The sequence below is a fragment of the Caretta caretta genome, chromosome 17 (assembly GCF_965140235.1).
Source record: "Caretta caretta isolate rCarCar2 chromosome 17, rCarCar1.hap1, whole genome shotgun sequence".
Classification (NCBI taxonomy): domain Eukaryota; kingdom Metazoa; phylum Chordata; order Testudines; family Cheloniidae; genus Caretta; species Caretta caretta.
Window position 1 is genome coordinate 8,353,028 of NC_134222.1, and position 24,123 is coordinate 8,377,150.

General features: G+C 42.3%; 1 protein-coding gene across 10 annotated transcripts in view; it reads right to left on the reverse strand.

Moving 5' to 3' along the window:
* Positions 1-2,016: 2,016 nt before the first annotated feature.
* The window catches only part of HNF1B (HNF1 homeobox B), an 81,214-nt gene continuing 59,107 nt past the window's right edge, over positions 2,017-24,123 (reverse strand). For 3 of the 10 annotated variants that reach the window (XM_075120675.1, XM_075120679.1, XM_075120674.1), the window contains exon 10: positions 19,946-22,600. Coding sequence is in view for 5 of the 10 variants with exons in the window: in XM_075120679.1 (XP_074976780.1) it covers positions 22,580-22,600 (21 nt within the window). In the remaining 5 variants the exon portion in view is untranslated. Of the gene's footprint in view, positions 6,196-9,747; positions 13,501-19,945; positions 22,601-23,630; positions 23,767-24,123 lie in introns of those variants that run through there. The other 7 variants (XR_012665309.1, XR_012665308.1, XM_075120673.1 and 4 more) reach the window with 5 other exon arrangements.

Genomic DNA, 24,123 nt, shown 5'->3' on the forward strand with positions numbered 1-24,123 from the left:
ACAAAAAACAACCAAACCAAACCCAAAACTTGGAACTAACAAGATGTTTGCTGATCATCACTCTTCACTCTGCTTGTATATTATATTCCTTCCTCCTTAACCCTATGTTTGTCTTGTCTAGACTGCAAGTTCTTCAGGGCAGAGAATGTCTCTTATTTTATGTTTGGACAGGGTCTACTACATTGGCTCCCTGATCTCAGTTGGGATCCTTATGTAGTACTCAGAGTAACAGCTGTGTTAGTCTGTATTCGCAAAAAGAAAAGGAGTACTTGTGGCACCTTAGAGACTAACCAATTTATTTGAGCATGAGCTTTCGTGAGCTACATCCGATGAAGTGAGCTGTAGTTCACGAAAGCTCATGCTCAAATAAATTGGTTAGTCTCTAAGGTGCCACAAGTACTCCTTTTCTTTTTATGTAGTACTGTAATTCTACTGTTACTACTAACTGATTATATATATTTTATTATCAGTTATTCATTTAGGCTAAATAATATACATCAGATAATTAAGTTTCTTTCTGCCCGGGTATGCATATTTTTTCTCTGGGAAGCAATGCCTTAAATTTACATAGCAGTATTTGATGTGATTGTTGGAGCTGTTGTTTGCAGACCAGTGAGCTAGCCAGATGTTATGCTGGGATCCTACTCTTGCGGCTTGTGAGCGTAAAAGAAGCTTTTTGCATCCTTCCTCTCCACAACCCCTGGTGCCCCTTCAAAGCAGAGGGCAGGATCCAGGCCTGTACACAATCTCTTTGCATGTTTGCAAGCTGAACATATGTGTCACAGCATCAAATGGTGGAAGAGCAATACAAACAATCTGATAAAACAATGAGTTTAGCTCCCAATGTTCTTTTCTCCTTCATATACATTTTTAGTCACTTATGTCAGATTATTAAACAAATCCGAAATACAAAATGCAGCATCCAAGTCATAAAACTGTTCAACATCTTTATGGGCCTCATTTCAGCATTTTGTTCTTTTGTATGTCCCTGATGGCAAGTTAACAACACGACTGTTTCACCTAATTTTAAAGGAGCACCTCATTTAAATAGAAGGACAAAAGCGCCTGAAACAACTTTTTGTTCACATGTGTCAGCATCTTCCTGATTTACAGTATAATTAGCTGGTTGCAAAGAACTGATAGGCCAACCCCTCTCCTATCAATCACTTCACAAGGAAGTTTGGGTCATCAGCTCTATTGGGCAGAAACACTGCATTATAGGGTATGTCTACAGGTTGAGCTGAGCGGTTGATTCCCGACTCAAGAAGACATATGTGCACAAGCTCTCAAGGAGCTAGCATGTGAAAATTAGAATGTAACTGCGGCAGCATGAGCTGTGGGAGGGGCTACCTGCCCAGAGCATGTACCATCAGAGACCCTATGCACATACTTGGGGTGACTAGCCCATCTCACTTCTCATGCTGCTGCAGCTAGACTGTGTCTAATGCATAGCTCGATGAGAGCTATCGTGAGTATATCTCTTTGAGTGGGGAATCACACTCTCAACTCCAACTGTAGGTATAGACTTAGAAATGTAAAACTGACTTACAAAGTTCCAGATACTTTCCCACAGGGTGGATTGAGAATTTATTACTATGTTGCCTTGTTTGTGTTGTTTGTGTCACCTCTCCTAGCATCTCATCTATTGGCCTGATCCAAAACCCACTGAAGTCATTGGAAAGATTCTCAAGTGACTACAAAGGATCGGCCCTCTCTTTAAGGGTCATCCTATAAACATTTCCTTCTGAGTTTAGCCCTAATACAGCAAAGTGCTTAAACACGTATTAACATTAAGTAACTCCGAAGTTGAAGTTAAGCATACGCTTATGTACATTGCTTAATGCTTACTGCTATAAGTACAGCTATATTGGATCCAGTCTCATACATATCATCTGGTACCAGGCTTAAACAAGAAAATATTAGAGGCCAGTACAAATAGGCCATTTGAAGCAGAGCTGTTCAGGCCCACCAGTGTGCTTTGCATAGATAAAGATCAACATTTAATTTAATTCATGCATTTATTCATTATAAGAAAGTTCAGGGCCTTAACATTAAAGTTACATCTACTAAAACTTTATAGCAGATCAAATGATACAGTTTTTGTTCTGGTGTTCTTGAAGGTAAAACAAACAAAATTCCAACGAAGCAACATTTTAGTATCAACATCACCAAAGTTATTTTCTGTAATACAATTCTCACGGGCCAATTGTTTGTATTGCCAACATCTGAGAAATCTAAGCAATACATGCCACAATAATTTCAACTGGAATATTTAAGTTACTTTTCTTCTGTAATGCTCACTGTTTTAATTACAAGCTTTGAGATGAAAAATTACATCAATTCAGTCCTCCCTACAGTCAATATCTGTCTGATTTATGGCACACTTTCTCCGCCAACCTTTTGACTTTCCAGCATGCAAGTGGAAGTATTTGTATGAAGTCCCCGGGAGGGCACAATGTACAAAACAATTTTGCTTGTGCTCTTCATTTGTAGTGCAGCACTGAGCCATTTTTTTCCACAGTAAACAAAGAGTTCACAAGAAACTCCAAACAATATCATTAGGGTCATTAACCAGAGTTCACTTGCCTGATCTTCATTAAGATGTAATGACTAATGGCTGGTTGGGAGGGTATGGGGAAGAATGCTGAAGCATTTGTGTAACAAAGAACTATAAATCATCTCAAATACACTACAAACATCCATCACTTACCCAAGAGATTCTGTCAGTGGATTCAAGAGTGAGGAAATGGGAAATAATCTCTTCATCAATTGGTTTGCAGGCCTTTTTGTAACACAAACAAGTTGTGCTAACTACTAATGTGAGAGCATTATGTAGTGGTTATAGCAGTAGCCTATTAGTCAGGAGTTCTGGAATCTATGCCTAGCTGAAACTCTGCAACTGTCTTGGTGTGTGACCATGGGCAAATCACTTAACCGCTCCATGTCTCCAGTTCCCTTAAGTGTATAGAATTTACATATCTCAGAGGACTCTTTAGAGGCTTTTAATTAGTGTATTTTAGTGCTTTGAGATCCTCAAATGCAAAGTATTTTATAAGTGCAAAGTATTTTAATTGCATATATCATACCAATACTGATTATCTCTGAAGGTAATGGCATTAAAATACTGCCTACCTGCAAAAATATTTCCTGAGATTATGTTAGGCAGTATTGCCCAAAGTCTTCCTTATGCAGGGATTAATGTTACATTGATAGTGCACACAAAACTCCCATTGAAGTCAATGGAAGTTTGGTCAGAGTGAGTGGGGACAGTAGGATTTGGCCCAATAAAATCAGAAAATATGTGTGAAATTAAGAAAAGTGAGACAATTCTATATAAATTTATCACATTTCTGTACAAGCACTGAGATCCAGGAAGTGAAACTGACCAAACTCGTTCCACAGTTCCTTGTCTAAGTTGAATGAAGTGCAAAGAGTGAACCAACCTACAACTGGTCAAACCCAAATTTAGATTTGTGAAATGTATTCAGCTTTCGCATCTCAAGAGGAATTATTGCACTGAAAACAAGGGATAATTAAATCTCATGCTTCAGAACATAAATTGATCACTTGTAGGCAAGGCCGGATTAACTCTCCTCTGGGCCCGGGGCTATTAAATTTTGTGGGGCCCCTGTATACAAGTCTTTTTCCTAATTTAAAACAATGATCACAATTATGGCATCGAGGCTATTAACGCTATACTAAACTTGCCTTTTAATTAACATAAAGCCATTCTGTGGTTACATTTCAGTCTTAAAACATGTAGAATATAGTTAAGTTAATTCAAAATAGCCTACTTCTTACCTTAGAACAGCTGTTATATTAGTTTCTTTCTAGGAGAGAGTTTGGGTGCAGGAGGGGGCTCCAGGCTGGGACAGAGGGTTGGGATGCAAGAGAGGGTGAGGGATGCAGGCTCTGGGAGGGAGTTTGTGCAGGAGGGGATTCTGACTTGGGGCAGGGGGTTGGGGTACAGGAGGGGGTTTAAGGTGTAGGCTCTGGCCAGGAGGCACTTACCACAGGTGCCTCCCGGCCGGCGGCGCACCAGGGCTCAGGCAGGTTGCCTGCCTGCATGCTGTGGCCCTGCGCTGGGGACAGCGTGTTCCCAGCCAATGTGAGCTGCGGGGACGGTGCTTGGGGCAGGGGCAGTGCACGGAGCTTCCTCCCCTTGCCAGGGGCTGCAGAGATGTGCCAACAGCCAGCCACTTCCAGGAGCAGCGTTGGGCCACGGCATGCAGACAGCCTGCCTGAGCCCTGCTGCGCTGGGGCCCCCCTTAGCCCAGGGCCCTGGGCTGCAGCCCCTAAAGCCCCTGAGTTAATCCGGCTCTGCTTGTAGGGTCTGTTCCCCTATGCACAGCATTGCACAATTGGCTAAATGCATTACAAGCCTGATTTGTCAGCCTCTGAAGCTTCAGGCTTTAGTTGTTATTATTATTTAACATTTATACTATGGTAGCACCTGGAGGCCTTAATCAGGATCAGGCTGCAGTGTGCTGGACACTGTACAAACACAGGTGAGGACGTGGTCCCTGCCCCAAAGAATTTACAATCTAAGGACCCACTTCTCATTTATACTAAGGCCTCTTTATGCTTTTCTGGTGGTGTGAAGAGGCCATAATGTAAATGAGAATCAGGCCTGAAGAAGACAAGTAACATATGAAGGGTGAGAGAAGGATAAAGGTCGGAGATATACAGTCAAATAGATGCAATTCTCCCCCTCCTCCCCATAAGGTAAGTGCCAGCTCATCCCATCTGCCCCTCAAAGTATTACTTACTGAAATTGTGGGAGAGGAGGGTGTTAAGGGGAGATTCAACTTTGTCTGCACATGAGATTCAGCAATCAGTGGCCAGTAATTGATGTAGGAATTGATGTTTGAAACTGGGGTAATCTCAGCCAGTGCAAAGCATAACTTCTTGTCCATACTTTAGGTTTTCACTGGTGCAGCTATACCATTAGCTGGTCCCCAATGGCTGAATCAGTGCTAATCCCAAATCCCTTTTGAAAAGGGAGAGAGTAAGTGGCCTTACAGATCAGCTGAGCAACTAATGAAACAGAAATAACAGACAATGTTATGATGTAATATGGGAAATCCTGTGTTACTAGAGGAGCCCTTTGGCCCAAATCCTGCTTCTACTGAACACAACTCAACCCCTGCATTGACATCAAGAGGATCTGGATTTTGCCTTTAACAGATTTTTAAAGGCCAGAATTGATTCTCTCCTTTTCCTATGGAATTCCAGTTTGCATCTAGCAATGGGCTGCGAACCCTTTCCATGTGCACATGAGAAAAGGAGGCCACCTCTCAGGTATGCACTGGAGAAACTTTACAACAAGACAAAAGAAAATATTCTTTGTTCACTACCATTGATCCAAACTGGAGTGTGTGTGGGGTGGCGTGGGGGGAGGAAAGCAAAGCACATTCCTTAAGACTGAAGACTGTAGGGGAGTTTATTACTCCAACCCCACAAAGGCAAAGAGAGGACAAATGCCAGCACGGGACATCAATTTCAGAGTCCTTACTGAGGCGTACAGTACAGTGAAATTCATGAAGAAAAATGTAAATAACAACAGCCTTTCTTAGACCTCTGGAATTAGGATTAATCACCACCTCAGCTAGTGGTTAGGAAAATAAAAATCCACTGGAAATAACAGGATTTGACTGAGAATGGCTGTGTATTAACTTTTAAAAAAGAAAAGGAGTACTTGTGGCACCTTAGAGACTATCCTTTTCTTTTTGCAAATACAGACTAACGCAGCTGTTACTCTGAAACCTCTTATTAACTTTAAGATGTCTTAACCCCTTGCATTTGCCTTTACACTTGCTAAGTTCAGGTCCCCTGAAGGTCTGGTATATAAATAAAACAAAAGACTATAATAAGACTAATGCCTGTTCTGATACTGATACTAACCATGCATGGACTGAAATCAATCACAAAATTTCTGTGGACTAAAACAGGATCTGGATTTGGCCCCAAATCTTTATGATTTTATCTTTATTTGTTTTCCTTATGAAAAAAGTGCAACTTCAGTAATTAGAATAAGAAAGTTAGAGGCTGTACTAACAAAATATACAGTACATTGACAGACTCTGGGACTATGTAAAACAATCCCCAAATGTGGGCACTTAAAAAGCTGCATAAATACGCACCTGTGTTCTAGCTGCCGGCAGTCCCAGGCATAACACCCTGCACAAATCAGTCCTGTCAGGAACAGGAATAACAGTCAAGAGGGGCTGTGCATAAGGCCATAGCTAATTCAGAGGATGTACCTCCAAAAATGTGCAGACCATGTTTCTTGGCACAGAGCCCCTACCTTGAAATGCCACCCTCGCTAGCAGCTTCTACCCCAAAGGGTTTGCAGAGTAACTCCTACTGCTGGATCTGGTTGACAGCCAACTTTTACACTCTGCTCTGGCTGTTAAGTGTGAGGTCTCAGGACACTCCTAGTAAAGGCCCTTTTTCAACAGATGGCTTAAGCACGTGCCTAACTTTAATCACATGTATACTCATATTCATTCAGATCTAAGCACATGCAGAATGTCAGGCATATGCTTCCATACCCTGCTTAATTGGGGACATCATTTGGTCAATAATTGATATCCATGTGCCTGATCCAAAGCCCACCAAGTCAATGGGAAGTGGTTCACTGACTTTGATGGGCTTTGGCTCAGGCCCTATATTCTCATATGTAGCAGCTAACTATAGAAATATAGATAGGATTTAAAGGACAAATAAAGGATCTTAATTCTACTTCATCATCTATACAGTGGGGACAATATTTCTGTAAAGCACTTTGCGATCCTCAGATGAAAGGTTCTGGATAAGTTCAAAGAATTATTATTATTATTTACACAGTTTTAGTTGTTATATGATATGAGTAATGTTACTATTTTTGTAAGTAAACCTCTTAACTATCAGTTTCCCCCTTAGTATCATACTAAATTATTATTGCTAATATGCACATAACAGCCAATTAGCCTATCTGAGTGCACTCATGACCTCTGATCCCCGCTGTGTCACCCGATCCATTAACAGGCACTCAGTCCTTTAGCTCTCAGTATGAATTGATGTAGTACCTATTCTCTTTCAGCAAGGAAACATGCTTCTGCATTCATCTGTCCATTTCCACTTTCTGTGCTTTTGTCTTCTCCTTCTGTTCCTTGTGTTGCTAACCTGGTCACAACTTCTTGACCTCACGTTCCTATCCTTCCCAAGGGTGTTGTAATCCCCATCACTGCAGAAAAACTTTTACTTTTCTTTTTAACCCACATTTTGCTCAGCAAAAACAGCTTCCAGCCCTGTGGGACCTTTGATCCCCTATTCAAGAAGCCCTTGAAAAGTTTTTAAGGACATTGCCTTCTTTCTAAGGCAAATGCATTCTTCTTAAGGGGGAGACAGTAGGTGATAGCTGGTCTCTGTTCAGTTGACGAAGACAAATGATCCCTGTTATTACTTGAAAAGAGGAACCGTTGGGTAATTGGGGTTCAGTTTTAATAAGGATCCATTTTTGGAACATCTAAATTAAGGAGGGGAGAACTAATTTTGCCAAATTTAAAAGCACCTGAAAATAAAATTTTATTGGTATATAGCAGAATGCAAAACTTTTGTGGTTCAAGTTTTGTGTGGATCTGGATAAACATGAATTCTGGGCTGTTGCATGTTTCTTTAAAAAAATGGTTTCCTTGTTCTTCCCAGAAGCAGGACAAGACTTTATTTCAGACAAGGACCTTTACTGTTTGCACAGCACAGGCTTCCATTTCATTAGGAATTAGTGGTGGGTCTGAACCAACACCTCAATCCAAACTCAGGATCTGGATTCACAACCAAATTTCCATCTATTCTAGGCCTTTCTAAATTATCCATTACCATGGTATCAAAATCACAATTTAGAGCCACACTACACTTTGTCTTCTTCCCTCCATCATTTCTCCATCAAACTGCTATTACTTTGTTTTTTTCAGTCTTTGTTTTTTTAAAGTTTCTTCTCATAATCTCTCCATAAGAATATTTCTTCCTGTTTGTGCATCAACTCTTTGTTATACCTTTCTACTGCAGTCATAATTCTGTGAATGGGCAGAATCAAAACCTCAGTTTCTCACACTTCCAAACTGTGGTGTTTGAATTTCAGATGTTGATTTTGCTAAACTTCCGCATCTTTGGATCTGGTATGCTAATACAGAGATGGGTTCAAGCTGTGAATTCAGATCTCAGCCTGGATTTAGAGCCAAGTTCTTGAGTTTGGCCATATCTTTATTAGGAATAATTTATTTGTTTTTTATATCTGACAGTTTCCTTAAATTAATGGTGAAAAACTAATTAACATTTAAAAAAAGATCAAATGAAACCTCAAACTACTCCTAGTCCATGACCAGGGCACCTAAGTGCTATGGTAATACAAATAATTAGTAAGTATAACAATAATACTTAGTAATAGGGATTCAAACCACCACAGAGCTCTCTCAACCCTAATCCCAATGGCCTCTGAAGATCTCAGATTAAGTCTTGATTAAGTGCTTTGCTGCATAAGGATATTTTGCTGAATCAGGTCCTCAGACCTTCTGTAAAATTCTTAGGGCTTGTCTACGCTACGGGTGGAGATCAATCTAAGTTATGCAACTTCAGTTACATGAATAATGCAGCTGAAGTTGAGGTACTTAGATTTACTTACCACGGGATCCACACTACCCTATGTTGATGGGAGATGCTCTCCCGTCGACTCCCCTTGCGCTTCAGGTGGAGTACAGGAGTCGACAGGATCTACTGTCGATTTAGCGGGTGTTCACTAGACCGTCTAAATTGATCGCCGATGCAACGATTGCCACACGTCAATCTCCCCCCCCCCCCGCGGTAAATGTAGATAAGCCCTTAGTGAAGGCCCCAATCCTGGAAGCTGCTCCACACATAGAGACCCTCCTGGCACCTGCACTGAGCACCTCCAACTTTTAGGATGGACCTATGGGAGCTGAAGATGCTCAGCACTTTGTAGGATCAGCTCAATTAACATAGTCCCTGATTCAGCAAGATGCCTAAGCCTGTGTCTAACCTGAAGCATGTTAGTATTCTATTGACATCTGTGGGACTATCTGCATGCCTACAACTACACAAAAGCTTTGGTACCTTGCTGGAGTGGGGAATGAGTTAGAGCTTTGTGAGTGTCTGGGCTACAGGATTTGGCTGATTATTATAAACTACCTAACTTGCACATCTTTTTCCCTATACTGCCAGACAGCGTCCCACCTAAGGGCAGTGTGATTGTTTAGTTGTTTAATAATGTGAGAGCCCTGCAATGCTTCCCAGTTCACTGAGATCCCAAGGAATCTGCTGCGTAAGTGCTGATGACAGTGGCAAATAAAGCAGCTGGGTGGCAGTTGCAACCTGTTGTCAAGGCTGAATCCCCACTCTGGCACTTCAAGTGCAGAAGGTGGGGGCCTGCAAAGATTCTAAAAATGAATACTGGCCACTCCTTGGTATTAAACTCCCAAGGTTACAGCTTTTCTCTGACCTTGGCTTGGTAAACGCTGCCACCACCCAAATGCAAAAAAACCCTTGTGAACCCAGGAAGGAGCACTTGGGAATTCCTTCCTGTGGGGTACCCTCAAGCCCTTTCACCCTGCTCCGGGGAAGAGCTGCGAAAGAAAACAAAGGAAATTAGCTGTTGCCACCAGCTAATCAAACAGCATATGCACAAACCTCTTAGGACGCAAAAATCCAAATCCTGTTCTTAAAAAAGGTAAATTTTATTAAAACAAAAAGAAAGAAAATACATCTGGAATGTAGGCTTTTGCTAGATTTTAAAAGAGCAATTCCAAAAATTAAGCACCCAAAATAGCTTTCTTGGGGTTCAGCTTAAAGGTTAAAAGCAAACAAAAGCATCTGGGGTTAGCACAGAGGCGATCCACAAGCCAAAATTAAGAAATAAACCTGATCATGTCTATCTAAACATTCCCTGTCTCAATGAATTCTTCTAGGTATGGAAGATGATTTTTCATACCTGGTTCAAACCTTACACAGCATTCCTGCTTATAGCATTGCTGCTCCGTGTCCCTGCAGCCCAGAGAGAACAACGGACAACAAAGGGAAGTTTTTTTCCAATTTTAAAAAGTTCTAGCCCTCCCATTGGCTCTTTTGGTCAGGTGCTCACTCCCCTTTTTTTCTTTTTCTTTTTTGTACCTATGCAGGGAGGCTTTTTAACCCCTTACAGGTAAAGAAAGCAGAGAACAGCTACCGAGAGGGATTTTACAGCTAACTGGCTAGCTGGGTGTCCATAAAAGGGAGCTGCCCTGCCTTCATTTATCACACCCGTGCACCCTGTTCGTCCAGGATTTCAAAATATTCTGAAGAAGGGAATCCACAACACTTGCTTATGCTCTTCCCTTTCTTGCTTTCTTTACTCCTGTTGGTCACCGCCGCTCTCTTTTTGCATAACTATCAAATTGTCCTTGGAATGCATTTCACTGAGGGGAATGTGTGGTGAATTTGGGCCTGATTCTCCACTCCCTTGCCCCTTAGTCATTTTCCCTTGTGCGGCGTGGCCATAAGTTACACTACCATTTTGTCTGTAACCTCTTCAGGGCAGGGACTCTCTACGACTGTGTATTTGTACAATACCTAGCACAATGGGGGCCCTGTTCTTGGTTGGTCCTTAGGCACTACTATAATAAACATGAATAATAATAATAATATATCCCTCCCTTTGCATAGGAGTAAATGAATACACAAGGTACAAAGCAGAGGTCAACCAGACTCTGGGTATCATTTGAATAGATGAAGCCCAGAGCCTCCCAATGGGTCTTTATCTTTGGACACTTCAGCAGTGGCTTTTATTTACTTGTTTATCTATTTGCCCCAGTAGTAAATAGTCCAACTCCAACTCCTGTGTAATGTAGCGGGTGCCTCACTTCATGTTGTCAAACATTGATTTTGAACATACGCAATTAAACCAGTTTAAATTCAAGAAGCTTCTGTCAGTTTGTCTCCTAAAGCAGACAGAGCGTTGTCTTGTCTGTCTAATCTGTGTTGGGGATCTCCTATGGTTCACCGGTGAGAAGGTAAGCAAGGGATCTTAAGTGGCTGCATGGGAGTAAATCAAGGAGTCTTTGCCGAGCAAACAGCGAGCACCAGCAAGGGAAGGTTTACAAGGTTTACCCAGCAGGACTCCACAGTGATTAGCTACACAATACAGCAATTTTAACAGTGGTTGGGAAGGAGACACGATTGCACCAGAGACTGTAACTATAGAAGCAAACAATATATTCAGCTATGCTTTTAATTATTGGGGGGAGGCTGACAAGAAGTATTTCAAATGTTGACCAGTGGGTGATGGGGGAGGAGGGGTCAAGGCTTACTGAAACCTGAGGGGGGTATCCAGAGCCAGTCTTAAAATTTGTGGGCCTTGAAGATCCTGGAAGGAGCCTTGAGTCATCTGCTACTTTAGTTATGCCTTCAGAGAGGGAGGTTGACAAGCCCCGAGTTGCAGAATTAGCATGGAATCTTGGGGTCCCTTGGAGCAGGGCTCCCTGTGGCATCTTGCTTTGTTTGTGCCAACAGCCAGCCCTGGGGGAATTCAAAGGGAACCTCCGCCAGGAAAAATGTTGTATGCCATTTAGTACAATTGGATGTATTCAACAGCCATATAACGTGTGTGCTGCGATCCTGTCATATTGCATGTGGATGGGATGGGAGATCTCCAATTATTAATAATAGTTGGGTCCACCGCCAAGGCTCACCAGCGCTGAGCCCCGGCCCCTCTAGGCTTGGCAGTTCATAACCCCGGCACCTCTGGGCTTGGCATGTCAGTTATAAATATAAAAAAATTGCTTGAGCCCCAGCAACTAATTACTTGAGCCTCAGCACCTCTTTCTTTACTAGGTTCCATAGGAAGTGCTTTTCTTTAGTCCACTCTACCCTCTATGTCTGTACTAAACCAATACAGTTTAGTTGGTGTTGGGGGCTCTGTACTGCTGGGTTCGATATAAAACCTCATTCCTAATCACTTGCAGTCATGCAACAGTCTTTTAGGGAGAGGAAGGGTGGTAAACCTGGTTTCCTGGCTATATTTCAGCTCTTCTAATTAACTTTTTCTACCTGAATTCCCCTTTTATTTTCAATTTAAATTAAACCCTAAATGGCTGTGTGTTTTCAAATGATTGTCACATTTCTCCCCAGAGGTGGCTGCATTTCACTGGTGGATGAAGTATTCTGTATTCATTCATCTGTAGAGCACTTTGAGGTTCTTAGGTATGAATATGGTGCCACATAAAAGTAAGATGTTAGTATAAATATTCTCAATTCATTACTGTCATTATGATTACAAACATTTTTTCATTCATGTCCTGCCACGTCTCAAGGTTTTTGAGGCTGCCACACTATTGCAAAGACATCTGTCTGGTCAATGCATGAGATAAATCACAGAACATAGTATATACAAACAATGCATAGGTTCAAAAGCGACACCACCAGCCTAATGTAAAGACTTCTACAGTCGCCGCATATCTGATCTTGAGACACAAACACAATACAGATAGATGGGAGCTAACAATGTGTACTAACATACGGGCCTACAAATGTAATCAATTTCTGAATTCCTTTCTGTGTACCAGTCAAACTCTGACATCAGTCTAAGCAAATCTTCTCAAAGACTTCAAAGAGCGGAGCATATTTGCTGTCCACAGAGGAGAAACAATGCTTTCCCTTTTGACCCATCTCATAATAAAGTATCTCTGATAGCACATATTAACAATGCTGACAGAAGGGCTTGCCTAAAAACATGTGATAGAAAGTGTTTGCAAGCGATGCATGATGCTTTTCTGCAAAGCATTCTGGGAATAAGATGGAAAGGAACTCACTGTATTTCTTTATGCATAGTGAAGAGCCACATATTACCACAGGGTCCAATCCTGCTGTTACTGAAATGTCAGCATTCTCCATTGACTTCAGTATGCCAGAAGAATTGGGCCTTTAGTTCTTGGCTAACCAGCTGAACTGGTAGAACAAGATTTGAAAAGTTACGTGTTCCAGAGTAGTTTGCTGTTGTTTAACTAGACTATTAAGTTTACATCTATCTGTGCCAAACATTTTTGGAGTTGCTGAAATAGCTAAATATAGATGAGCTGTCAGTTGAAAGTTAGATCCCTAATGGTTAGAGCAGAACATAAGCTGGCATTATTCCTTCTTGTCTTTGGCATCTGCTTGAGAACTCAGAGTGGATTGCTGTAGTTTTCGAGAAGAAAGTTCCCAAAGAAACTCTGAGGATGAAAAACGGACAATTAAATTGGGATGAAAATCTAAAGGGACGAGATGGTTCAGGGATTGGCAATGGGTTATGGATCCTTTCACCTCTCGACGGGTGTTTCAAATCCAAACCTGGTTGGATCAGGTCCTCAGCTTGTGTGAATCAGCACAACATCAGTCCTAGAGTTCAGCCCAGGACCAGACTCCTTAGTGCATGATGCGGATTTGCACAAGTTCCGGACCAGTCCCACTTGTCTTTACGGCACGATGGGATGTCTGAAATGATACAATGATACGGGGATAGAAGAGGAGTTCACTGCAACTGTATCGCCTTTCTGTTGGGCCACACGCAGAGGAGAGAAGATCAGTGGGTCACAGACAGAGGTGTTCCAACAAGCACGAGGGAATGGCTGAAACTCCACAACAAGTTCCTGCACACGGGGCACCAGAGTGGGAGTCAAGAGGCCAGAATCCTTTGGCCCACCTGCTGTGCCGCGTCAGGCAAGTCACGTCACCGCTCTGTGCCTCAGTTCCCCTGTCTATAAAACAAGATCTAAGGATTATAAGTGTTCTAAATGCCAATTATTATTCACTCACTGACGGGGGGAAAACCCCGTGCAGCTGCTCTCAGATAAAATCCAAAACCAGAGCCACACTATCACGGCTCTAATGCAAGTGGTGCCAAAGGAGGCGGTAACCTGATTTTGACCCAGCTTAGCCTGCAGTATCACCAGTGCTCCTTCAGAGCAAATACAAGACAATTGGTAAATGGGATTGACTTGTCTGAACAGGTGTCAGCCTTGCCTCACTTTCTTCTGGGGGGTAACAAAGAGGTCATGCCGCCTCCCGCCCCTCTTGTCAGACTTGCAGCTACAGAGGCTCACCACCAAACTTTTGAGAAGCTCTTTGCCACACACTGCCCCAGAGCCAATGGGAATGCCTGTTGGTTTCGTCCCGAGAGCCATCTGATCAGGAGAAAGCAAACAGAACGTGGAACAGAAACCAGTTTGTTATCAGGCCATTGTGGAAGGATTGTAGCAGCATTTTCTGCTGAGCAAGTTCTCTAGGCTCATGCCACTTTGCAGAAGGAGGCCCTGGAGATTGGTACTAGAGGTTAGCGTAGTGGAGGGTGGGATGCAGGACTCCTGGGTTCCAGTTCTGCCACTGACTGGCTGTGTGACACTGGGCAAGTCACTTCTCCACTCCATGCCTTAGGTTCCCCCCTGTGAAATATGTGTAAACTGCCCCCAACACTGTTGCATGTTAGAACCCAGCCACAAAACACCTTCCCTTATTATTCATTCTCCCGGCAGGAGTAATAAATACACACAGCTGGACAGCTGTTCTGTGAACACTACTGTGCTGGCCAGAGGCCAGAAGTGGACCACAAAGCTACTTTTGTACAGTAATTGATATCCATTTGAGGGCAAAATGGAAGAGAGAGAGAGAGAGAGAAAATTTGCCCTTTGTACTTTATTCCTACATGGTTCTGTTTTTAAAACAATAATTAAACGTGGGCCAGATCCTTCAGTATCAATGCCCAGAAACCTCCCATTACCTTCAGTGTGTCCCTGGGAGAGCTATCCATCTAAATGCTGCAGCAGGGAATCTGGTGTTTGTAATTTGGTGGTGCTTTCTCGTGATTCCAAAGGACCACATCAAGCCCAGGGTGGCAACTCTCATGATCTGATCACAGAGTTCATGGTATTTGGTCTTTTCTGTAAAGCCCCAGCTCCTAGGGTCACAGATTACGTGAGAATTTCAGCTCTCACTGAGGGTAGGGTCAGAAAGATGTTTCTAGCCCTCACTGTTGCAGAGGAAAAGCTTCGGGTTTTAGACTCCTAAAGGCTCAGGAACCACAAGACATAAGAACAGAACATTTATTATTTTTTACAATCTCAATCTCATTATTTTGGGGTTCATGATCTTTGAATGCACAGGGCTGGTGCAGTGTGTCATCGAGACCAATTTTCCCATCCTTTCATTTAGGACAGGATGGAATGATTTGGGGGAGGGGAAGGTGGCTTTAAGCCACCTTTTTAGGCCCCATATTGTCAGGTGGTTCAAGGTACTGCCCACCCCAGTGTGAGTTAGAGCAGATTCAGGGGTGTTGTTATGACTTTTATTTGGTTGATTATAATAAGAATTCTCAGGGTTTCTTTTTTTAATCCAACTCTACATATTCACTGTAAAGGCGAATTAGAACATAATTATGGGTCTTTTGACCTGCTGTGCTCCTAACCATCTATTGTCATGTAATAATGGCATTATTGCCCCACTGGGTGTCATGGAAAAGTCAGCTGCTAATGACTTGCTTTATTATTCTTATAGGTGGCAGTAATCGCGAATGTAAAGTGGTGGCCCTTTGTTTTGTAGCGAGTCAGAATGCGGGTTGTTACTAATATAAAGTAGTGATCTATAAAAATTTATCTTGCAGCCGTGTACGGATCTCCATTCACAAGGAATTCCCTTGTTAAAGTTTTGAACTGTAAAATAATTATCTTGCCTTGTAAAATTCTATTGCTCATAGATGAACTTTGTCATGTAACCAGCATTTGTCACTCTTCTCTTCACAACAATTCCATCACTAACACACACAAAAACCTAAACACCCCTAGGAAAGGAAGTCAGAGAAGAGGGTCCTTGAACATTATGAAAACTGCATCTCTCTTAAAAATTTGATGGCACATTTACCATGCATATTACTGTGTGTGTTATGAGAACACCTGGAGGTCTCACTTGAGATTGGGGCCCTGTTGTTCTAGCATCTGTACATACCCATTACCACAGTTGTGTGACAAAAATACATAGTAGAGCTATACACTTTTTAAAAAATACTGGTTTTATTAGGAGCAGTTAATACAGGATTACTTCTAAAATGAAAGATAACACTGTTTTCCTTTTTTGGGGGGGCACATCAGACAAAAAAAAAATCCCTTTCAGTTCATGCTCAATTTTGTAAAGCAAACAGATTGCATTTCATCCTGAACAAGCTAAACAGTGACCAAAAAGTGACATGGGTTGCTTTTGCATTATTCGTTTTGGTACTGTAGTATCTTGTGTATTTTAGGTTTGTTCTCCTTCCGCTGCCCTCACTTACTGTTATTTAGGAATAATTAATAAAATGGTCACATTAGAAAGAATGGCACAAATTCTGTGATGAGTTGCACCCATGTAAATTTTGTCGATCATAGATGAGTTCAGTGCCTACAAGGTAGTCCGGGTGGCTGGTAGCCTTTTGGGATGTGGTACCTATAGCACTAGTAATCACAAAAAAGTACAATCTCATTCCTGTAGATGCAACCTGAGAATCCTCATATTTGCTCATTAAGTGATTGCAGACCCAGTATGTCTAAACCAGCTGTATGAATGAGCTCAGTGAGTCTTTTGTGACAGAGCAGAATTCAGTTTCACTTAAGCCCCGATTCAGGAAAGCACTTAGGCACATGAGGCCTGGGGTCTGATCCAGTGCCCTCACTGAAGTCAATGGAAAGACTCCCGTTCACTTCATGATCTTCGGCTCTCCGCCCCCTTGTCCCCCATGCAACCACAGACTGTGTGGGCTGCAAGCGATGGTATGTTATACAGAATGACTCTGTAAAAGGAGATAGATTAGCCAATGAACGTTTCTAGGGTGGAGAAGCCTCTTGAATCATTTCATGAAGATGGGAAATGTTTTAGTTCTTAATCTTAACAAGTGTTCACCATATTAATAATCTAATTAAGTCAGAACTATTATAGTTGCAGCCTTCATAAATATATGCCAGGAAGTAAATAATCTTTCATGAAATTCCATAGCTGGTTATTATTTGTATTACTGCAGAACCTCGGGCCTCAGCCAAGACCCCTAGGTGCTGTAAAAACACGTAAGAGACAGCCCTTGCTCAGAAGAGCTTACAGGAACAACAGACAAGACAGACATAGGGTGGGAGAAGAGTCCCAAGGCTGCATAATGCTGTGTCTTTCTAGCAAATGAAAGAGATGAGACTCGTCGCTCAACTGAGGCTTCTGTCTTGCTGATGTTTCCTAGACTTGCTGATGCACAGGAACTCAGAATCAGCTCTGATCTAAATTCGGATTTTCTGTCTCTTACCACTTCTGCTACATCAATATCAGAAGGCTTTAATCCTGCCAATGGCTGTGCCCAAGTTCATTCTTGCACCCACACAATGCCCCATTGACTTTAGTGGGGCTCTGCATGGTGCCGAGGTCTGCCTGCATGCAGGATCACGGCCTGTATCTTGTATGGTATTGCTTACTGTTGCCTCCATTAAATGCTGAGTTATTTGAATTTTCAGCCACCATCTTGGTTTTCCCCTTTCCAGAGAGGCTGGTAAATGTTTGGCTCTGATATAAATGCTTCCCTGGCTTGACTGCATTTTCCACCCACATCTTCTCACCCTTGTGTCCTTTCACTTTCTTATCTGCCTTGTAGTATTTATTATGTTTCTGAGGTCCTCACATCTAGTAATCTCCATCTTGCCAGGCGTCTGTCATAGAGATTCTCATTTGCCCTCTGTTCTTCCCCTTTCTCTAGGGTATGGTTTTCATTTGGGGAAAGAAGTAGGAAATGGGCACTTCAAATAACAGTGTATTTGAAAAACAAAATTTATTCTTTTTTTTAAAAAAAATCATCATTTTATGACCGTTTTAAAGATGGTTCAGAAGTGAGACCACATGGGATGCAAAACAAAAAGTAGCATTCTGCCCAAAGCATCAGATAAGACATAGCAAGTTATTTAGGGCCAGATTCTCTTTCTACTAATGCTGGGTAGTATCTCACTCCATGTGGAGTACCATTAAGCCATAGCCTCAGCTGGTTTAAATGGTATAAACTGGCATAATTCCAATGACTTCAGTGGAACCATGTTGATTTACACCCCAGCCCCCGGGATCTGGCCTATAAACTTCAGTGGGGACACTCACGGAGTAAGATACTAGTCAGCATTAATAACAGGATCTGAACGTGGTCTTTTGTCTGCAGCTAAGCCCAATGCATTGTGAAATTGCCAATATTTAAGAGTAAAGTTCAGACTGTTTCATCAGCAGTACATAGCATGTTTCAGAGTAGCAGCCATGTTAGTCTGTATTCGCAAAAAGAAAAGGAGTACTTGTGGCACTTTAGAGACTAACCAATTTATCTGAGCATAAGCTTTCGTGAGCTACAGCTCACTTCATCGGATGCACCTTAGAGACTAACCAATTTATTTGAGCATAAGCTTTCGTGAGCTACAGCTCACTTCATCGGAAGTGAGCTGTAGCTCACGAAAGCTTATGCTCAAATAAATTGGTTAGTCTCTAAGGTGCCACAAGTACTCCTTTTCTTTTCAGTACATAGCATGAAACTGTCGAAAATTCATTGTCGAATTCAGTTCAGCTGAAGGGAGAGGGATTGGTCCCCAGGGAACTGCAAACAGCTGCACTTAAACTGAGCTGAATCTTTTCCCAAAAGCTTTATTAATTAAAGAACTATTTGATCATTGTCATTTAGACTCTTATAGTTTTGATGCTTGTTAATTGCTTTCAGCTTTATGCTTCCAACTACTGGCTGGAGAGGATGCAGAAATACAGACACTTCACAAGAAAAGTTCTCCTTATAGCGGTGTTTCTGCTCCAGCGAGAACCAAGGGACACCCGAAATCTCCCAAGAAAGCCATTGCCCCGAGATTCTAAGCCGGATATTCTTGAACAAACAGGTTCAGACAGACAAATTTCAGATAAGTGCCCAAACTAAGACACCGATGCAGATTAACCCAAAACACTGAAGCCCAGATCCGCAAAGTTGGTTAGGCCCAGAATTAGGAAATTAGGAGCCTTTAATACACCTTTGAGGATCTGGGCCTGAAGCTCCTCCTTTTTGTGCTTTAATAGTCTTGTAGTTGTTCATTTGACAAAGAGCAGGATTTAATAAACCAGCAATACTCTGCACCTATCTAGCACTTTGCAATCAAAGACCTCAAAGAATTTTACAAAGGTAAGCGTCCTTCACCCCCATTTTATAGATGGGGTAAATGAGTCACAGAGAGATTATCCGGATGGGAGCTCTTTGTCTACCCTTTTGAATGTTACATCCTAAGTGACTTACTTAATGATTATAGTTAGGTGTCACAGTCAGTTGATGGTTGAGGTTCAAGCCTTGGTAGAATAATGTCAACACCGTTAGTGCCATAGCGGGTATTAGAACTTTAGTTCCCTGACTTCCAGCTCCAGGTTCAATCCACTAGAGATATGGCCCCAAAATTTCAGACAAAGGTGCTCTAATTTTGAATTCTGAACTGGACTTTGTAAATGGCCCCTGTCTTTATAATGGAGTGAATCCAAATCCCAGATATAAACACCCTCAAACTTTGGGCTGCTGGCAATCCAGAATAAAACGTTTTTTCTGGAGCCCATTTCTTTTTCAGATTAAATCTGCGATAGTAATATGAAATATTTGATTTATTAAATCTGGCCAACTGGAAATCAAGATCAATGTTTCAAGAGCGAGGGAAACATTTAGCTTTATTCTTTGATGAGAAAACTCATTCTGCTTTCCACACAGCCTGTTGAATCAACATCTGTAGTATGGCAGTTACAAGCACTCACCTTGTGCTTATGACAGGTCTACCCTAGAATTACTTTGCAAACATTTAAATTCATCTTGTTTTTGTCAATGAAGGGATGAGGATATTAATGCAATATTACCTGTGCCTCAGATATACATCACACAGCGACAGTGAGCCAGAAGAAATGGTATTTAATTATAGTATACATCAAAATAAATTTCATTCCAAAGATGGCTTTCCAGTTCATAATGATTTATTATTTGTCATCCAGTAATTCTTACTAATCCCAATGAGGATTGGGACCCCGTTGTGCTAGGCATTGTACAAACACAAAAGTAAAAGATGGTCCCTGCCCCCAAAAGAGAATCTGTTTCTTTTATATTTAGTATTGATCATTCTGTTCACAGGAAGACTCTAATGAGGTTTACCCTTTTTAATTGCTCATGGAGTTTGGAATTAAGGCACCTGGTAAAAAACTTTTCAGAAGTGTCTAAATGGTTTAGGAGCCTGTCCAATTTTCAAGTGACTTAGGCATTTAGGAACCTACGTATCATTGCAAGTAAACAAGATGCAGGTCCCTAAGTCCCTTTGAAAATGGGATTTAGGCACTTTTGAAAATTTTACACCAGATCCTTAGCTAGTGTAAATCAGTGTCACTCCACTGACTTCAATAGAAGTATGCTGATTTACAATCAGCTGAGGGTCTGGCCCAGTATCCCTTTTTTCCTATAGTAGCTACAAGCTGGGGAGATGCTAGCTGTCTGATTTACATTCTAGAGCGGTTAGCAGGATGGAGAAAAGTTCCAGTATCTCGCTCCAAGTTTGGAGGAGGACCCAGAGGAATTTGTTATTTGTGCGCTCCCCTGCTGGCTACTAGTTGATCACTTGGTCTCCTTGCCAAAGGCCTTAATTCTGGTCCCTCCGATGTTAAGGAAAGTTTCGTTATGGATTTCAAAGGAAGCAGGATTAGACTCCAGTCTTCTGTTGAAATGAATTTGGAATGGGAAGAGATAAAAAATTTGTTAGCTACACACCCCTCCCAAATGGGCCTTTAGCTTAATAATTCTCCCCTCTTCCAGGAAATAACTTTCTCAAATACCTCTACAGCCAACAAGTAAAGAACAGCCCAATACAGCAGTTCTGCCAGTGCATCAATGGGTGGCAATGGAGATATGCACTCAAAGCCATCACAGCCCCTTTATGGTCATTTTCCAGCATGTACTTTTCCGGTTTAGGGCCAGGTTGTGATACCTTTATCCATACTGGACTAAGTAGTACCTCACACTATGCGTAGTCCTACTGAATTCAAAGGCATTACTTGCTGAGCAAGACACTATTCAGTCTGAGTCATGGTATGACAATGAGGCTCTTTGTGGCAATGGGTATCTGGCTGTCAGCATGAAACACTCCCACTCCTGGCACTAGAGATATTGTATCCAATTGCAGAGGAGGGAAAGCCAGCAACAGGCTAGGAAGTAGCATCAGAACTATGGCCTTGGCTTGTTAATTGTAAAGGGAAAGTTAACAAGGCTTGAATGTAAGATAATTGGCTTATATTAATAGATTTTATTGGGCAGGAGACCAGGTGATATTAGGCAACAAACCCCTTCCCACTTCCGGAGGTGATATTGGAATTTCACTTCTCACTCTTCCCCCCAGCTCCAAAGAAGATCAGGATTTCTCCAAACCCCTTCAGAGGTGTAGAAAGTTCTCACTAAAAAGTATTGTTACCAGCCCAGGTACATAGCAGCAAATGCTACAGGCTCATTTGAAAACTGCCCACATCAGTAAGCTGAAAACTCCCAAAGCAGTCCACATGTTTTAATTCCCTCTTCCCTTGCCCCTAAACATTCTCACTCAAAATGCCTACATGTCAGGGAATATCAGAAATTTTTGAGCTCTTGCATATTGGCAGTAGCCACCAGATGGATGGTGCATTTCATGGTTGCTGGGTAGCCAGAGGTTGGGTTATGTATTTCATTCCTGGTCCTTCACTAAATTTGGGTTCATATTTGCCTGGACTATTGACCAAACCACGATTTGTCAGCCTTTAGTAACAGCTGTACAAAGGATGAGCTTATGTCTGTCCTCACAATTTACTAGGCCCAGGTGTTTCCTCACGATTTTGTTCATTTAAAGAAAGAAAAATAAAGAAAAACCTTCAGTTCTGACCTTTACAAAAAGAGAAATAAGAAAAATGTTCGCAATATATACAGGTGGGGAAATTGCACTTAATTACAGTAGTTTACATCCATTGGACAAAATTTACTTCTTTAATATAACTCTCTATGTATAGATGGAGATGGAAGGATCGGAGAGAAGTTTATCTATATTTACAGTTTAATTGGCTCAGTTCAACAGCACATGCGATTCCTTCTTCCAAACTCCACGTAACTGCTCCAAGTCTCATCAGTCCATTTGGTGAAGGAATATAACTTAAATAGTTTTGATCTTCGTCTTCCTCTTCTGTCAGTCATCAGTACATTTTGTTCTTATTTTCTCATGAGAGCCAATGCCCTCTCAAAGGCAAATACTTAAATCCTCAAGACATCTCTTGGAAATACTGCATGAAGGAAATGGAAAAGCACAGTCTCTGGGTGTAGGCACTTCGGTCCTGTCAAGTCACAGAAGGGTGGCAATTAGTCTTGAAGCGCCAGTCTTTTTCAGGTTAATGGGCTTCTCGCTATGGCACTAGACAAGCTGGCTGAGCTTCGCTATGGCAACACGCCTCGGACTTCGTTGGTTACCGGCGTGATGTTGTGGAAAATAAGTTCCTGTTGCTAGGTGCAGAATAAGTGAGGTGTGGAACATCACCAGGCTTGCAGGGGACACTGGGAGGGAACAAGCAGGATGCATGAGTTAGAGAGCGTACAGAAAAAAATGTTGCAATGTGCAGAGGTGGAGTCATGGGACCTGGATGATTTTATGACACTCGGGATTGAGCTTCCAGGACCATTCAGGTGTTCATAAAACGTTCAGAGTGATACAGACAGTAATTCGTATGCTGTCTTTCCTTCCATAATATTACAGGAGCAGAACATTCTGTCCTGAACCAGGGCTCCAATGTGCCAAGCAGCCTCAGCGCCACGGATTTCTGCGAGTATTCTACACATCCCAGTAGGTCCGTTTATTGTGCTAAGATCCTCAAAAGTATTCAGGGACCTAACTCCCCTTGGAATGAATGAGAGTTAGTCCCCTAAAGGCTCTGGATCATCGAGATCAGTCCTGTTTATACTAATTCCCATTAGCCCCAATGAATTCAAAGGGAAATACTCCAAGGTTGCAGATTGGGCCGATAACTCTTAGAAGATTTTTATGCAACCAGTACACTGGGTCCAATCCTGTCAGCTGACTTGGTAGTTAAGGACACTCATCGGGGCCTAATCCAACTCCCACTGAAGTCAATGGGTGTTGGATCATGCCCAAGGTCTCAAGAGTTGCAATGGGGAACACAGTGGGAAAATAGTTTTCACGCCAGATGTTGCAAAAAAAGGGCCTGTGTGTGCCCAGCCTATGGGAGAAATTGTTCCAAGATCAGTTCATTCGCCTTTTCAATGCTGCCAAGATCAGCCAAGCGTATGGAGATCTGCTGAGTAAATGCAGTCACACGAGTTAAAAGTTGCTGGGGGTGGGGGGGGGGGGAAGCTCATGTTACATACAGGCCAGGAGTTATGACCCTCTGATGGCTTTTTCGTGACCTATGTAAAATGAGTTGAGGATCTCAATCCCAGATCCACACAAGTATTTAGGCTCCTAGCTTGCTGGGCCTCCATGCCTACTAGGTAGGTGTCCACTTCACATCATCCACGCAACTGGTGCTGCCTTGCTAGCACTCAGCAGAAAATGGGTAGTGGGACTTACTTCTTGCACCTAGAGGTGGCCCCTCCAGATGAGAGTTGAGGCATATTGACTACTGGGGAGCATAGGAGATGCTTGCCTTGCAGCTGCTTCTGCTGTGTGATGGCTACACAGAGGACTCCAGTCTCACCAGCACTGACTAGAGAGAAGACACAGTGTACAACATGCCCCTCTGCATTTCTTTTCTCGTCTGCTCGGTTCATCCTCTCTCTTCCTGCCTCACCTCCCCAGCCCCACTCCTGACAAGGTGCATGTGGCATTTCAACAGAGGCTCCAAAGGAGGGAGAGAGGTGAGAGCATACACTGAGAACCACTTGAACAAGGGCAGGAGGGACAGAGATGAGCCCTTGGTGTCCCTCATTGGTCAATTATTTTCCACCTGAAGGTTCCATGATCCTTCACTCTCCACCCCCTCCCATCTCGCCTACTCAGTTCTTCAATTTTCAGATTTTAGGTGGAGAATGAGAAAGCCTGGGGTGACCTTGTAGATTCAGTG